Below are 17,293 nucleotides of genomic sequence, written 5' to 3'. Positions count from 1 at the left end.
TTAAACACGCCCTGTGCTTTCCTTCCTTCCTCTGCCCGTGCTGTTCTTTCCTTCTAGAAATGGTGCCCCTCTCCCTCCCCCACGCCCAGCCCCCCTCCCTATCTCACCTGTGAAAAGTGTCCTCATTCTTTAGACCAGGGCTCTTGTGAGAGTAGCCTCCCTGTGAAGCCCTTCCAGGTGGCAACGAGCCCACGCTCTGCTGCGACCCACTGGGCGCTGTAAATGCGGCACCCTACTGTGACATTAGACCCACCTTCCAGCCAGGGGCCAAGGTGCCTGGGTGCAAACGCAAGGCTATCTGACCCCAGCGTTATACTCTTAAATGACCTGGCTATGCTAAGTGCCTCTCGGACAGGCTTCTCAACCTCAACACTGCTGACATTTTGGGCCAGTTAATTCTTTGTTGGGCCGGGCCCGGTGGCTCACGCCTTTAATCCTAGCACTCTGGGAGGCCGAGGCGGGCGGATTGCTTGAGGCCAGGAGTTCAAAACCAGCCTGAGCAAGAGCAAGACCCCATCTCTACTATCAACAGAAAGAAATTCAATGGCCGACTAAAAATATATAGAAAAAATCAGCTGGGCATGGTGGCGCGTGCCTGTAGTCCCAGCTACTCGGGAAGCTGAGGCAGGAGGATGGCTTGAGCCCAGGAGTTTGAGGTTGCTGTGAGCTAGGCTGACGCCATGGCACTCTAGCCCAGGCAAAAGAGCCAGGCTCTGACTCAAAAAAAAAATTCTTCGTTCTGGGGGCCATTCTGTGCATGTGGGATGTTTAGAAGCATCCCTGACCTCTGCCCACTAGATGCCAGTAACACCTGCTCCCCGTTCCCCAATGTATGACAACTAAAAGCATCTGGAGGCATTGCCACATGTCCCTGTGGGGAGTGGGGCACTATCGGTCCCAGCCGACAGCTACCGGTCTGGCTGGAGCATGGCCACGGCTGCAGCATCGCCTTCTGTCCAATGTGGAAGTTACCTGACTACCATAAAAAGAAATCTTCTCGTGTGCAATTTGATTCAGAATACCTTTGTACGATGCACAACAGTGCTCAAATGGGGAGTCCTCAAATGGAATGCATCAAACCTTCCTGGGAAGTTGGTTAAAAATACATCTCCCTGGGTCCTACGCACAGTGGATCTGGACATGGGCTCAGATGTGGCACCCAAGGCCTCCCCACAAGCTGGCCCTAGCTCACCCCCTTCCCTTGATCACACACTGGGATTCCATAGACCATATTTCCCCTTCTTTAATCGTGTCCTATGCTTTCCTCCTTTTCTTTGCTCCTGCTGTTCTTTCCTTCTAGTAGTGATCCCCCCTGCCCCACACCCAGGCTCTCTCCTTATCTCACCCGTGGGAGACTCCCAATGCACAGACACCTGGGAAACCGATTCTAGTCATAATTCTAGAATAGCACTATCCAAAAATGTTTTGTGATGATGGAAATATTCTATATCTGCACTGCCCAACCTGTAGCCATCAGCAACATGGGCAACTGAGCTCTCGAAAGGATGCCAGTGCAAGTGAGGAACTGACTTTGTAATTAACTAATTTAAATGTAAATAGCCACATGTGGCTACAGTACTATTGAGCACAGGTCTAGATCAGCCTCACCCCATAAAGAGGAGGCCCCACACTGTATGAGGCAGTCCAGGGAAGGGTGGGCTGGCGACCGGGCGAGCACTCGCCCACTGTACCAAGTGGACAGATGGCTTCTCCTGTCCATCTTTCACTCACGCGTCAGAGGAAAAGGATACTCCCTTCTTTGCTTTTCTCCTGGACATTCTCCATTCCGGGCAGAGCTGAAGCCACACGTCGAAAAAGCTGGAGAGATGAGGAGAGGCAGCGTGAACGCCACCCTGGCCTTCTCTCCCCCTCCTGACCTGGGGCTCCCCTCTCCTGTCTGCCCGCTGGCTGTGGCCCTTGCAGGCAGGGGCTGCACCCGTGTTCCCTCCCTATCCCCCGTGCCTCCTCCAGTGGCCCCGCAGGTCTCAGTGCATGTTTGTGGAAGGAAGGAGCAAAGCTGGAGCCTCTCACCCAAGCAGGCTGGCCTCAGGGTCACCAGACTGAGCATGGGTCACGGCAGTGACTGCAGGGACCTCCTCCAATGTGGAAACGATCTGGGCCGCCAGAGAGACAGGCTCATAGGCGGGCTTCTATCCATGGCCCTCGTGGGGACCAGGCATGGGGAACCGGCTTCCAATCTGCCCCTGAGACTAAGGCCTCTCCTCAGGGAGTCCCGCCAGTCGGTCAGCTGGGCACTGGGAGCTGGGGCCACATGGTCACAGTGGCGAGGCTCCTCTGAGGACATGGGGGACATGAGAGTGTGAACGTGATGCTGTGGGTCTGTTTGTGTGTGTGTGTGTGTGTGTGTGTGAGTGTGACGTGTATTCTGTGCAGGGGTACGTGTGGGCGGGACGTGTGGCGTGTGTGGTCTGTCTGTAGGGGTGTGTGCAGAGTGTGTGTGTGCTGTAAGTGGCATGTGTGCAGGTGCAGCATGTGTATTCTGTAGGCATGCAGAGGAGTGTGTGTGAGTATGGCATGTGTGGATGCGAATGCGTGGTCTCCGTGTGCGTGTTTGTGTAAGTGTGGGGGAATGTGTGTGGTGTGTGTGTGGTGTGTGTAGGCATACATGTGGGTTTGTGTGTATGTTGGAAGAACTGTGTGTTGGGTGTGTGTGTGTGTGTGTGTGTGTGTGTGTGTTGGGACAGAGGTGGGCAGTGGGGGGGCAGGTGGGGTGATGGCAGAGATGGAATGTTGGAGGTGATAGTACAAGGCACACAAGACTCTGAACTGCTATGGTCCAAATGCTGGTGTACCCCCAAAATTCCTGCATTGAAACCTAACCCCCAATGCAACAGTATTAGAAGATAGGGGTTTAGGAGGCGAAGAAGTCACAGTGGTAGTGCCCTCATGAATGGGACTGCTGCCCATATAATAGAGGCCTGAGGGAGCGTGTGTGCCCCTTCCACCATGTGAGGCGCAGTGAGAAGGCACCACCCGTGAGGACAGGCCTCACCAGACACGGAATCTGCTGGCACTTGATCTCGGACTTCCCAGCTTCCAGAACGGTGAGCAACAAACTCCTGCAGTCTACAAGTTTCCCAGTCTATGGTAATTCGTGAGAGCAGCCTGAATGGACTGATCACGGACTCCCCCCGTTCTCCCCATAAATACCAACTGCAGGAACTCGGCGGGCTCTGGGCTTATGCCCTCCACTGCCGCAGCTCTCTGAGGACAGGGTGAATCTTATTCATAGCTCGCCCCAAAGCCCAGCCCTACCCAAGCTTCCAGGCTGGTGGCAGGGCTAAAGGCAGTGAGGGGGAAGCTGCTGAGGCCCAGCAGGGTGTGGGATCCTCGTGGGTGAGCGGAGATGGGTGAGGGTGTGGAGGGCCCGGGTCATCCCTCCTGAGCTCTCCTTCATGGCTTGCCCCAGGTGGCCCTGGTCTGCCTGTCTGACTGCCAGCACGGTCACAGCCTCTGCCAGGGGCCAAACTGCCAGTTAGAAGGATGCTCTTGGGGTCAGGCAAGAGTCTCGGTGAGCAGATGCAATCACAGTTAAGAGTCCAGGAGTCTGCACTGCACGGAGGCTCCTTCTCTGAACCACGTGCAGTTTGAATTGAACACATTTAACTCCTGCTCAAACCAATGCCTGGGTTCCAGAGCCTTCTGGGAGGGGGAAGCATTTGCCTGACCCTGACTGCCAGGGCAGACCTACCTGCCCTATGGCCCACTTGGTGCTGCCCTCTGTTCTCCTACTTCCCAAGACTTTGCATCAGGGCCCCAAAGAGCAGCAGCCCAGCCTCCCCTGCATGCCTCCAGGGAGCATGGGAGGATTGTGACAGCTTCAGCCTCACACCACAGGGACTGGGAGTGCAGGGAGCCATGCCCAGGGCACTCCAGGGTAGGGTGAGAGCACTGAGTCCTGGAACTCTGGGGCATCCTAATGTCGCCGCAGTGCCCCTCCCACTCTGTCTCTCCCCACTGCTCTGCCACTTCACCATCCCCACTGCCACCAGCACCATGTGTATGGGGCTAACCATCTCTGCACCTGGATGGCCAGTAGCTGCACGGGCAGCTGGTCGAGTGTTCCCCACAACGCTGGGGTGGCAGGGCACAGTGACCACCCCCAAGCCAAGTCATGCTCCCCATTCGGTGTTCCCTCCACATAACACAGGCACCCTGCTGTCACACCTTTGCTCACTGTCACCCCTGCTTGGAATGCCCTCCCTCCTCACCACCTCTCCAAGCCCTCCTCATCCTCAGCAGCAGGGGTTCCTAACCTTCTTGTAAGCCAAGGACCCCTCTGGCAGCCTGGTGGAGCCTACGGACTCCTTTGCAGTGTGAAAATCAATTACACAGGATTGTAAAGAAAACCATTTAGTACTGAAATAAACTAAAAAAATCTGCAGATACAAATTTGTGACACAGCAGCATCTGTGCTTCTTTATGAACCTATTAAACAGCAAGAATTAGCAGTAGGTCTAATAACTATAGTGGTACCGAAGTAGTGATGCGTGTAAAGTTTGAGACACCCGCAGCCTGGGAGGAGATAAGAAAGCACCTGTGCTCTCCATGGATGAGAAAGCCACAGGTACGGCTACTCATACTGAGTTGCGTTGCCCAGGTCATCACTTGACGGAATGCTAAAGGCGGGTTAGTGGCTAGTGAAGGTAAAGGTGTAATGTTTTCCAGCCTGTCTGCTGATCTGCAGAATCGCATCCCTGGACTACACGGAAACCAGGCAGAGCACCCCTGCTCCCAGGCTCAGCCCTCGTTTCACCTCCTCGCTCTCCCATGAGCTCCAGCCACGCCACACTGGGCTTTTTTCTCCAAGTCTGCATTACCCACCGTGGCCTCCAGCACCTGCCAGGTACAAGGCATGAGCCCCAAATGCTGATCAGATTGAATTTCCTGCACCCCTCATTGAAAGGAAGGGAACCACTGCTCCTCTCAGCCCCTGGAAGCCAGTGGCTGGGCACTCTGCCAGCCTGTTCCAAAGCCTTGGTGGGTCACTGTCGTGCTAGCCAGGGAGTGACATTCTCCCGATGCCCTGTGGGAAGCGCTCCCTCCCCTCCACAAGCTCTCCCAGCTCTGGTGGTTAGCTTGCTGGGCTTGGGTGGGTTTACCAGTGCTCTGGTTGGCTGCCCCGGTCCCTCAGGGCAAGGCAGGAGGCTGGGGCTGACCACACCTGAAGCCCAGCATGGGCCTCCACAGCACCAGGTGTGGCCTCACCTGCTTCACGTTGTAGCCGGTCTTCGCGCTGGTCTCGATGAACATGACGCTCAGCTCTTTGGCGCGCTGCTCCCCTTCCTCGATGGTTATCTGCCTGGAGATGGGGGAGAGGGAACATCACTGGCGCAGAGGGGCAGCCCCTGGCGGAGGTGGGGGGAGTGACCTGAGCCGAGGGACCCGCCCGGCAGGGCAGAGGGAGCCAGGCCTTGTCAGCCACGAACAGGGTCTTATCCCAGGGGTCCCTCCCAGGGTACCAACCACGGTCTCCAGGAATAAGGGCACCAGGGCACAGGACACAGGCCCCTTCCCCACTCTTCCACAGGGTCTTCTCAGCTTCAGAGAAGGCCTGGGGTGGGACTGTCCCCAAACTGCCTTTCCCCGTGGTCACTACCCCAAGGGCCTTGTTTGTGAAGAGCTTTGAGCAACACAGTGTCGCCTCTCTGGGTGGTGCATCACTCCCATTTCCAAATGAGGACACGAAGGTTAAAAGTGACTCCTCCGAGTCCACAAAGCTACTTAGCAAAGGAGCTGGAATGTGAGCCCAGTTTTTCTTACTTCAAGCACAGGACTCTAGTAAAGCAAGCTCTAATTCAGATTATCCCTAGGTGGTCTGGGGACATTGCAGGAAGGCCAGCCTGCCTGCTGGAGTCCATGACCTGCTGCTTTATCTGCCCAAGTTGGGGTCATGTGACATCCGTGGACAAATGCGTGTAAACGGTACCCAGGTTGGCCCTGTGCACCAGAGGGCAGCCATGGAGAGGCCTCTTCAGAGAAAGCTTCATGCTAGACACAGCCACAAACCAGGCCGAGCGGGCTGGGGACACATTTGTGGCCTGCAGGCATTCTGCACACTCACCCCTGGGGCCCAGGGCATTCACACCCCCTTTCACACCAGTGCAGGCACTTCACAGGGGCAAGGCACAAAGCGCAGCAGAAGCTACAGGCGCCCAGAGGACTGCTGTGTCTGGGGCCATGCTGTGGCCATGGCAGCGCCCCAGACCACCCACTGCTGGGCCAGGCCAGGCACGCAGAGCTCCGTGCAGACGGCATACTGAGCAATGCCTTGCCTCTGTCTAGTGGGGAGAGACAGGGCTTCAACGATGAGGCACCCACAGGTGAGGGGTCTACCAGGTGTTTCCAGAGGCCTTGGTGTCTCTAGGAAATTTTCCTGGATGCACGGGGACAGGTCAGAAGCACAGATGCACCACCCACGCATCCCAGAACTCCCTCTCCAGGCGCAGTCAGAGAGGAGGGCAGGGTGGGCCCCTGAACCTCCGCCCCTCGCGCCTACCTCTTGTCAGCCAGGTCCGTCTTGTTGCCCACCAGCATGATGATAACGTCACTGCCCCGCTCTGTCCTGACGTCGTCAATCCACTTAGAGGTCTGCTGGAAGGAGTTGAGATCTGGAGGCAGAATATGGGGATAAACTGGGGTGAGAGCCGGCCCCCAGCGGGAGAAAGGAAGGGGAAGCGTGAGCCAGGTGAGCGTGTGCCCTCAGATACCTGGGACAGGTGTAAAGTTCACACAGGCCAGCTGGGCTGGGCCACCCATAAGGCGCCAGGCCCTGCCCCATGGCCCTGGGGAGCCCCAGCACTGCTCAGCTGCCCTTTGTGGGAAAGCAGTGACCCCATTTGGAAGGTCACCGAGTCCTAACTAGCTACATGGAAGAGTGGCTTTGGGGGCCTGCCTGGAAGTCAGACCTCGCTGGGGCTCAGAGCAGAGAGCGAGAAGTGAGCGCACTGGACTTGGCTGAACTTGCAAGCAGAGAGAGGTGGGAAGTGAACACAGCAGTCCCCAGGGAAGGAGGGGTCCTACAGAGTGGCCTCCCCACCAAGCGGGCTCAGGGGAGCCTGGGAGAGGCCAGAGGGTTCTGAAGAGATAGGAGGGAAGAGTGGCCTTGGGGCTAGAGTCAGGGGAGCCAAGAGCACTCGCAAATCCAGAGGCAAGGCCGTTTCCGGACAGCCTCACCTCCCTCATAAGGCAGGTCTTGCAGAGACGAGCAGTCGTGGGGTGATGCCACCGCTCAACAGCGGGTACAGCCGAGGGGAGGGGAGGCAGCCTGCCCTGAGAAGCCTCAGTTTCCCAAAGCCCTGTCGTCCTTCTGATGGGCATCAGGCTGTGTGAGCCCAGCTCCCACCTGCACTCAAGTGTGGAGGGAGCTGTGGTCAGAGAGGATGTGAACAGAGGGAGCAGGCAGAGCTGGGGGCACAGGCTGGACAGTTGGGGCATGGCTGTGGATTGCACACACAGGGTGTCCGCCCACCTCAGGGGTGAACATGGCCCGAGGGTTTACCAAGGTGTGGACCACAGGCCAAGGGCTTACGATGGAACCACTATAGCAGGGAAGCTGGGGCTCTGCATCAGCCCCCACCCAACCCCAGCCCTATGAGCCCCATAAGCTGTACATCCTGTTAGGAACCCCTGCTCTGGCCAGAGAGCCACAGTGTGTGAGAAGGGCTCCCAGACCCCCTCAGCCTCCCCTCCCAAAGAGCCCTGCACAGCTGCCAGGTCACACTGGCCCAGGGACCAGAGTCTTCTCCCATGGTCACACACACACATATAGAAGTTGCTCTGTAGGGGTCTTTCTGGAAGCCAGGGCAATGAAGGGTGCAGAAGGGCTGTAACAGGGCTTTGTGAGCATCTGCTCACCCCACACACCAGCCCCTGCTCTGAGCAGGACCACCCCTCCCTGCACACCCCTGCCCATTGCAGGAGGATGGGGGACAGTGGAAAACACACTGGTGTTTAGAGGCAACTCTCCACCCCACTCCGATTGTCCTGCATTCAGGGGACAATCACATGTGTGTGCATACATGTACATACACACAGGCCTGGCCGGGGTCATATCCAGGCCCTGGAGCCCCTGCGGGCCACCCTGCCTCAGGCACAGACCCTCACTCACTTGTGATGTCGTACACCACCACAGCCACCGTGGAGTCCCGGATGTAGCTGGGGATCAGGCTACGGAATCTCTCCTGGCCAGCTGTGTCCCAAAGCTGCAGTCGCACCTATTGTGGGGAGGGCAGCACCGTGGGCAGAGGGGTCAGTGAGGTCTTCCTGGTGGGGGTGGGGTGGGGGCAGGCTCTGCCATGCAAGGTCAGCATGGGCTCTCCGTGGTGCCCAGCTAAGGGTCCCAGGGGATAAATCCAAAGGAGCCCTCCCCGTCCTCCCAGTTCTAAAATTGGGTGCTCACCGTACGGTCCTCCAAGTACATGGTTTTTGACAAGAAGTCAATCCCAATGGTTGCCTGTTAGAGAAAAGCCCAGAATGGTCAAAACTGAAAGATCTTGTGCACAAGGCAAAGGCCCAGTGACCCCAGGCGGTGGCATAACCATCCATGTCAGGTCGAGTGTGCCCCAATCTGTCCTCCCTGCCCTCCACCCACCTCTCAGGGCCCTCTCAGAGGAGGGAGTATGAGCTAAGGAAGGATAAGGGCAGTTTTCTTGGGGAGAGCTACGCTTTGGAGACAAAAAGTGCTTTGGGAACAGGTGAAAGTGCAATGGTGAGGAGGCATCCCCAGGAACAAGGGCACTGCAGCTAGTGACCATCTTCTGGCCCCACACTCTGTGGGGGGGGTCCATGCCTTGCTCCCTTCACAGCCTTCCCTACAGCTCCCAGAGCCTCTCCCCTACGCCACAGGACCGAGGGCCTGGGTTCAGCACTGGCCTGGCGGGGAGGGGGGGGTGTGTGGAGCAGATAGTAGCATGGCTTCCCTCAGGCAGGGACATCACAGACTACCCAGGGCAGCCTCTCACTGGGAAGCCCCACTGGCTCTTCTCTCCCCAAGCCAACATGCTGGGAGCCAAGCATAACCAGCCTCCCAGCACACCTGTGCTTCTTCAGTCCTGGCACCAGGGAGAGGCAGCCAGCTCTGTGGCCATATGGCCAGGACCTGCCACTCACTGGCTACATGGCCTTGGGCAGACCACTCGACCTCTCTGGGCCTCACCTGCACTCAGTGCCTGGGAGTCAGGATGAATGGCTCGAGGGAGCTCCCTGGCCCCTATCTGCCACAGTGAAAGAGACAGTGTTCATCCCTTTCACCGTCTGAGGACACAGCAAGAAGGTGCCATTTTTGAAGCAAAATAAGCCCTCACTAGACACTGAATCTGCTGGCACCTTGATCTTGGAATTCTCAGCTTCCAGAATGATAATAAATTTCTCTTGTTTATAAATTACCCAATCTAAGGAATTTTGTGGTAGCAGCCAAAATAGACTAAGACATGCATCTTAACAAAGCCTAAACATGGTAAGTATTCACCCACTAAAAAATGTTAGCTACCAATAATTTAATTGCATATTAAAATAAACTTCAACACTATTCAAAGGAAGGTAACAGAATCTAATCATCTCTATAACTTAGTGTGTCCACTACACAATAAAAAGGACTAGAAATATGAAGAAGCAGGAAATTCAAGCCATAATTAGAGAAAACACTCAATAGAAACAGACCTTTACATGACCCAAATGTTGAATTAGCAAACAATAACTTTAAAACAACTCTTATAAATATGATAAAAAATGTATATTATGGTGGCCTTTCAAGAGAAATATTTAAACTCTAAAACAAAAAGAGAATCTTAGCACTAAAAACTATAATATCTAAATAAAAATGCACTGGATTTAAATAATAGCAGCTAGGACACTGCAAAGGAAAGGTCAGTGAACTTGAAAACAGGCCAAAAGAAATTGTTCAAACTGAAACACAGAGAGAAAGAGGATATAATAAAAATGAACAGGGACTCAAGCACTTCTAGAACAGTGAGCTGATATATGTGCAATTTGAGTATCAGAAGGAGAGTAGAAACAGACTCAAGCAATAAAATTTTTGGAAAAATAATGGCCAAATATTTCCCCAATTTGATTAGAAACATCAACTCACAGTTCCAAGAAGCTAAGTAAACCTAAAACAGGATAAATACAAGGAAAACCACATCTAGACATGCCATAGTCAAATTGCTGAAATCCAAATATAAAGAGAACACCTTAATGGCAGCCAAAAAACCTAAAGACACATTATATACAAGGAAACAATGATAAAAATTATGGTTGATTTCTCATCAGAAACAATGGGGGACAGAGACAAGGGAATAATAACATACCTAAACTGCTTAAAAAACAAAACAAAACACATACGAAAAACATCGTGATCCTAGAATTCTACAGCCAGTGAAAGTTTCCTTGAAAACTAAAGGCAAAACAAAAATATTCTCAGATAAGGGAAAACCACATAATACGCCACTGGTAGGTCCTCATTATAAGAATGCTTTAGGCTAAAGGGAAATTTTATAGACAGAAATTTGAATCTTTAAGGAAGGAATACAAGAGCACCAGAAATGGTACATCTATGGGGGGTAAATATAAAAACACGCTACTTGTCCTTGATTGCTTCCTACCACAGTAATAATGATAATCACAGTAACAATGACTAAACATCTGAGTACTTATCATTTAGCAGCTATTGTATTAAGTGCTTTAAATGCATTATTTAATTTGATCCAGATAACAGATCTATGCTATGAGTTAGGCTCTTTTGTATTCTACCTCACTTCTAAGAAAACTTGAGTATAAAAGAAGTTACTTGCCTCCTCGTTAGCACAGTGGTGAATAAAAACACAAAGAAAAAGAAAAGAAGTGCTATATCACCATTGTTTCTTAGAGCTGAATAGTACTCCATGGTATACATATACCACATTTTATTAATCCATTCTTGAATTGATGGGCACTTGGGCTGTTTCCACAGCCTTGCGATTATGAATTGTGCTGCTATAAACATTTTCCTGGTTAGAGCTGGAACCCATATTACTAAGTGAAGTATCCCAAGAATGGAAAAACAAGCACCAGATATATTCTCCAGCAAACTGGTATTAACTGAGTAGCACCTAAGTGGACACATAGGTACTGCAGTAATAGGGTATTGGGGAGGGGGGGAGGGTATATACATACATAACGAGTGATATGTGCACCATCTGAGGGATGGTCATGCTGGAGACTCAGACTTGTGGGGGGAGGGGGGAAGGGCATTTATTGAAACCTCAAAATCTGTAGCCCCATAATATGCCAAAATAAAAAAAAAAAAGAAAAGAAGTTACTTGCCCAGTGTCAACAGCTAAAAGCGGCAGAGTCAAGACTTAAAGGCGTTTGCATCGTTGTCTACATGTGCCCGGCCTTATCCCCATCTGCCTCCAGGCTCTGAGTATTGGCTTTTCCTCCTAAAGTGAGCCTCTTCCTGGGGCTCTTCTTGGCCCTGGTCTTTTCCTCCCAGATGATGCTCTCTCAGCCATCTCCTTTCTCTTCTACACCTAGATCTCTCATGCTCTACTTACTCTTACCTTTCATCCAAGAAACAGTCTCAAGATTCTCAGATATTTGGGAAGAAAAAATCCCTCCCTGTCACTAGTTTGCTCTCTAGCCATCTGCCAATCTCTCAACTCTCCCTAACGGGCATGCTTCTTGGAAAATGACCCCAAGCCCACTGTCTCCACGTCCTCTCCCCGTAACCACTGCTTAACTAGGGCAGTCTGGTTTCTGTCCCTCTTCCCACTACAACTGCCCTTGCTAAGGTCATTAGTACTCACTGCATCACCAAATTGTAAGGAAACCATGTAGACCAGAGTCTACCTGACACACCCGACCCTGCTGATCATTACTCTGCTTTGACACTTTTCTCCTTTGCTTCTCATGACTCTGCTTGTGTCTGGCTTTCCCTGCCTCTCTAAAGGCTGCACCTTCTTAGTCTCTTGTGGTATCCTCTTCCTTTCTCTGTCCCTAAAATGTTGGTATTTCCTACTGTTTTGTTTCAGGGGGACCTTATTTACTCTCACAGCTTCAAATATGATACACTGATGGCTTCCCAATATATACCACGGGCCTTACCTCAGATCCATGTGTCCAACTGCTTACTGGACATCTCTAATTATCTTCTAGATATCTCACTAAATATAGTATGTCCCCCAAAGGAGCTTATCATCTCCCTCCAAACCCGCTTCTTCTATTTTTCCCTATCTTAATGAATGGATCTCCAACACCCAAGCTGCCCATGCCTCTGGGAGCCCGGAGCCCTTCTGAGCTGCTCCTCTTCACTTGCTCTCTTGTCTGCTCCCCCATAGTTCATGGATACTAAACTAGTTACTTGGCCTTCTAAGTGTTTTCACCAGTCCCCTTCATCTCCATCTCCACCACCACTGCCCTAGGTTAGACCTTGAACCTCTTTTACCTGAATCACCTCAACAGCTTCCTGACTGGCCCCTATGCCCACAGGCTCTCCCCTTATAGTTAACTTTTCATATAGCAGCCAGTGTCTCTTAGTCCGTTTTCTGCTGCTGTAACAGAATAACACGGACTGGGTAATTTACAAAGTAAAACTCATTTCTCACAGTTCTGGAGGCTGGGAAGTCCAAGAGCATGGCGCTGACATCTGGTGAGGGCCTTTATGCTGTGTCATCCCATGGCGGGAGGTGGAAAGGAAAGCAAGCACGTGAGACAAAGAGAAAAAGGGGGATGAACTCCTGCGATAAATAACATACTCCTGTGATAACAGCATTAATCCATTCATGAAAGTGAAGCCCTCATGACCTAGTCACCTTTTAAAAGTCCCACCTCTTACTGTCATAATGGTAATTAAAGTTCATCAAAATAGTAACTAAAGTTCAACACGAGTTTTCGCAGGAACATTCAAACCATAGGACAGGCTTATTTTTCTGAAATATAAGTCTGATCATATCACTCTCTACTGCCTCTAGGAACAGTCCACTGATGCTTTAGCTTGGGCTACAAAGCTGTTCAGGGCATGCCCCTGGCTTTCTGTGGACTCATTTCTCCCTTTCTCAGCTTGCACTTTATACTTTAGTAACAATACTCTGCTTAGAAATCTCCATACACAAATCACTCTGTGTGTCTGGGCCTTTTCTAATGTCGTTCCCTTCCCTGGAATGTTCTTCCACATGGTTAATACTGTATGATGGTTCTTTAAGATGAGTCTGACATCTTCCTCATTTGCTGGTAAATTAATAAACTTCTCTTTCCTTTACCTCAAACCACTTGTCTTCATTCTTCATTGGCCAAGTACCAAACTTTGAGTAACAATACTTCCTCAGAATTTAACCTCCTCTAGAAAATATTTTCTGAGCCCTCAGGTTGGTCCTGGCATCCCTCATTTCACACTTTCTCTACTAAATTGGAAAGATCCATACTGGTCCATCTCTCCCCCCGGCCAGTGATTCTCAATCTGTAGCCCACAGGCCACTTGCATCAGAATTGCATCAGGAGCTCGTTAAACATGTCGATTCCTGAGCCCCACTCACACAGATGGAATCACAATCTCTGGGGTGTCAGTATGAGAATCAGAATTCCAGACAAGCCCTCAAATAACTCATTTGTGCATAAAGTTTGCAAACAACTGCCTTGTGTTGTAATCACAGTCTGGGGAGGCTGCGGTGTCCAGAAGTGGCAGATTCCCTGCAGCGGGTGAGAGATGGAGGGGGATGCCTGTGCCTGAGAAGGTGCTATTCACAGATGAGGAAACCAAGGTCACACAGTGGGTGGTGGCACAACCAGGATTTGCACCTAGGCTTCCCTAATTGCGGAGTCCCTGCTCTTGACAGTTCAGCTGTTCTCCCTCTGCTTCCTGCAATCCCTTCATTTCTAAAGCTGGCACTGTGCCTTGAAGCTGTCACTGAGTTTGCCTGGGGGTCACATCCTATCTGGCTCCTTATTGTCAGAATCTTATGGTCATTAGCCATAATAGTTCAACAGAGCCCACTTAAGAGGAAGTTCATTTGCATTTTAGCATTAAAAAAAAAAATCAGCTCTCTGAGGACAGAATAGAAACAAGAACATTTAAGAGGGCTTTGGCTGGGCCTCAGTTACCAGAACATTTCTAGCTCCCTGGCATCATCTGTTTTCCCAGAAACAAGGCACAAGCAGCTGGCCCCAGATTACTGCCAGCTGGAGCCCATGTCTCCCAGAAAGGTCAAACTGCAGGGAGACGGTGGTCACGGTCTTCCCTGGCAGCTCCTTTGTGGGAAACAATGTAAATAATTAATACTCATTCATTCATTCATTCTTGAGTGCCTACTATGTGCTAAACACAATAAACCCTGGTTCCTGTCCATAAGGGGCTTCCAACCTCGTGGAGAAGCTAAGATATGCACACAGAACTGCCATCCCTGGCAGATGGAAAGACTAGTGCAGCTAGAGCAGGGGTGGGGAGCCTGCAGCCTTAAGGCCACATGTGGCCTTCTCGGTCCTTAAATGTGGCCTTTCGACTGAATCCAAATTTTACAGAACAAATCCTTTTATTTTTATTAATACATTTTTATTTGCCTTTTATATTTTTATTTTTAAAATGAACGTATTAAAAAAAAAAAAAAAAAACAGAGACTAAAGTAAGTTTAAATGAAATAATACTCCTGGATTGACCAGCACAATTAGAACATTAGTGAGCCATAAGGGCTAAATTGATGGCTGCTACACTCTTGATTTAGTTCTAACTTCCCCTGCCTGACTGGCGCCACTACTGCACAAGGCTGGCTGGCGAGAGTTTATGGGGGCCAGTCTGTTATCAGTTTTTGACAACGGTGCACTGTGTTTCTGTTTGAAGTGGAATTTGTGAATAGTTACATAGTTCGACAGCATTTTTTTAATTCTGTCTGCTTAACAGCCCATCATGTCAAAGAAGACCAAGAGAACACTGAAGGAAGAAAACAGATTTTTTTTTTTTTTTTTTTTTTTGACAAAGTCTCACTTTGTTGCCCAGGCTAGAGTGAGTGCCGTGGCGTTAGCCTAGCTCACAGCAACCTCAAACTCCTGGGCTCGAGTGATCCTTCTGCCTCAGCCTCCCGGGTAGCTGGGACTACAGGCATGCGCCACCATGCCCGGCTAATTTTTTATATATATATCAGTTGGCCAATTAATTTCTTTCTATTTATAGTAGAGACGGGGTCTTGCTCTTGCTCAGGCTGGTTTTGAACTCCTGACCTTGAGCAATCCGCCCGTCTCGGCCTCCCAAGAGCTAGGATTACAGGCGTGAGCCACCGCGCCCGGCCAGAAAACAGATTTTTTTATGAGGATTGGGAATTGCAATATTATCTTGTTTCTGCTAAAGATAAAATGATTTGCTTACTTTGTGATACTGTAATATCAACATTAGAGAAATTCAGTACTCATTAGCATTATAGCACTCATAAGGACCACAAGTATTTTAAACAAGAGGGAGAGGTGTGAAAAGTTGTATCACAGAAATTAAAAGATGAAAAGCAAAGACAATTCTTTGAAGCAGTGATAAGACCTGGAAATAATGCCACTGAAGCAACTTACAAAGAAGTTTATATGCTCGTGAGGAAAAAGGAAAGCCATTTGGTGATGCAGAAATTGTGAAAGAATGCATTGTCAAAGTTACAGGATGCTTAGACCTCAATAATGTTTCAAAGTATAAACAACTGCTTCTTTCAAGGAGAACCATAACTGATCAGCAGCATGAATTAGCTTTCAACTTAACAGAACAACTTCATGCAACAGTTCAAAAGGAAAATACATCATTTGCTTTGGATGAATCAACTGATACTGACTTGGCACAAGTTTTATCTTCATTAGGGTCTTAACAGAAGATTTTCTTTGCTACAAAGAGGTACTCGCTTTGGGCACTCTTGCAAACAGAACACAGGGAATAGATATCTTCAACAACTTTCAAGATAAATGTCATGAAGTTGGACTGAATTTGGTAAATTTAGTGAGTGTATGTACACATGGTGCACCTTCCATGACAGGTAAATATGAAGGGTTTTATTGCACAGATAAAAAAGTATTAATATTAACAGATCCAGATGCTCTCATTTCTTTTCATTGTATCTTGCATTAGCAAAAGTCTCTGTGCTAAAGCTACAATTTTTTTTTTTTTTTTTGAGACAGAGTCTCGGTTTGTTGTCCAGGCTAGTGTGAGTGCCGTGGCGTCAGCCTAGCTCACAGCAACCTCAAACTCCTGGGCTCGAGCGATCCTTCTGCCTCAGCCTCCCGAGTAGCTGGGACTACAGGCATGCGCCACCATGCCCGGCTAATTTTTTATATATATATCAGTTGGCCAATTAATTTCTTTCTATTTATAGTAGAGACGGGGTCTCGCTCTTGCTCAGGCTGGTTTTGAACTCCTGACCTTGAGCAATCCGCCCGCCTCGGCCTCCCAAGAGCTAGGATTACAGGCGTGAGCTACCGCGCCCGGCCTAAAGCTACAATTTTAAGTGACACTTTTCAACAAGTTATAAGTATTGTTAACTATATTTGTGCAAATGCAACATGGCATCATCAGTTTCACAATATGCTAAAGTTGAACAATGAGGTATTCAGTGTGGATCTGCTGTATTGTTCTAAAGTGTGTTAGCTATCACAGGTGTTAGCTAAAATTTTTTCTCTGTGAGAATAGTTCAATTTTATGAAGAACAGAATCAGCAAAGCGAATTATTGAAAGAAAATTTATATAGGAATGCAGCATTTCTGTGTGATATCATGTCAAATCAAAACAACTTGAATATTTCTTTGCAAGGTAAAACTATTAATAAGTCTATATATGATACATAGCAAAAAACATCCAAGCATTTCAAAAAAAGCTATGTTTTTTCAAAACACTTCTTCAAAAGGAAGATTTTGGATGAACATTTTTTCCAGTTAGTGAAGGTCATTGATGAGCAGGATGATATATATGAATCATTTGAAGAACATGCAGCTGTTATAGACCTATTAATTGGAGAATACAATGAAAGGTTCACTGACTTTGAGAGTCATGACATCACACTCAAAATAGCATTTCAGCCTCACCTAGTTGATATCACCACGGCATCTAAAGAATTACAGATAGACTTGATTGAACACTCAGTAGATGACATTTGAAAGTCATTATTTGATGTTAAGAAAGATCCAATTGAAATACAGAAAAAATACAGTAGAATACCCATGCCTTAGGCAACATGCCCAAAAAATGCTTTCTTGCTTTTCAACCACTTATTGCTGCGAATCTACATTCTTCTACCTAACCCAAATCAAGACATCCTTAAGGTTACAAAAGACTGATACC

At 49.5% G+C, this 17,293-nt stretch overlaps 1 protein-coding gene across 1 annotated transcript in view; it reads right to left on the bottom strand.

Annotated features, from left to right (window-relative positions):
- Positions 1–17,293, bottom strand: part of RAB6B (RAB6B, member RAS oncogene family) — a 66,755-nt gene that overhangs the window by 8,176 nt on the left and 41,286 nt on the right. The window contains exons 3-7 of the mRNA XM_012766837.3: positions 8,423–8,476; positions 8,132–8,237; positions 6,521–6,632; positions 5,230–5,323; positions 1,752–1,818 (exon numbers count right to left, since the gene is read on the bottom strand). Of these exons, the coding sequence (XP_012622291.1) occupies positions 1,752–1,818; positions 5,230–5,323; positions 6,521–6,632; positions 8,132–8,237; positions 8,423–8,476 (433 nt within the window). The remainder of the gene's footprint in view (positions 1–1,751; positions 1,819–5,229; positions 5,324–6,520; positions 6,633–8,131; positions 8,238–8,422; positions 8,477–17,293) is intronic.

This window comes from Microcebus murinus, chromosome 1 (genome assembly GCF_040939455.1).
Source record: "Microcebus murinus isolate Inina chromosome 1, M.murinus_Inina_mat1.0, whole genome shotgun sequence".
Classification (NCBI taxonomy): domain Eukaryota; kingdom Metazoa; phylum Chordata; class Mammalia; order Primates; family Cheirogaleidae; genus Microcebus; species Microcebus murinus.
Note: the sequence above shows the minus strand (reverse complement) of the source record. Positions and strands in the feature narration are given on the sequence as shown.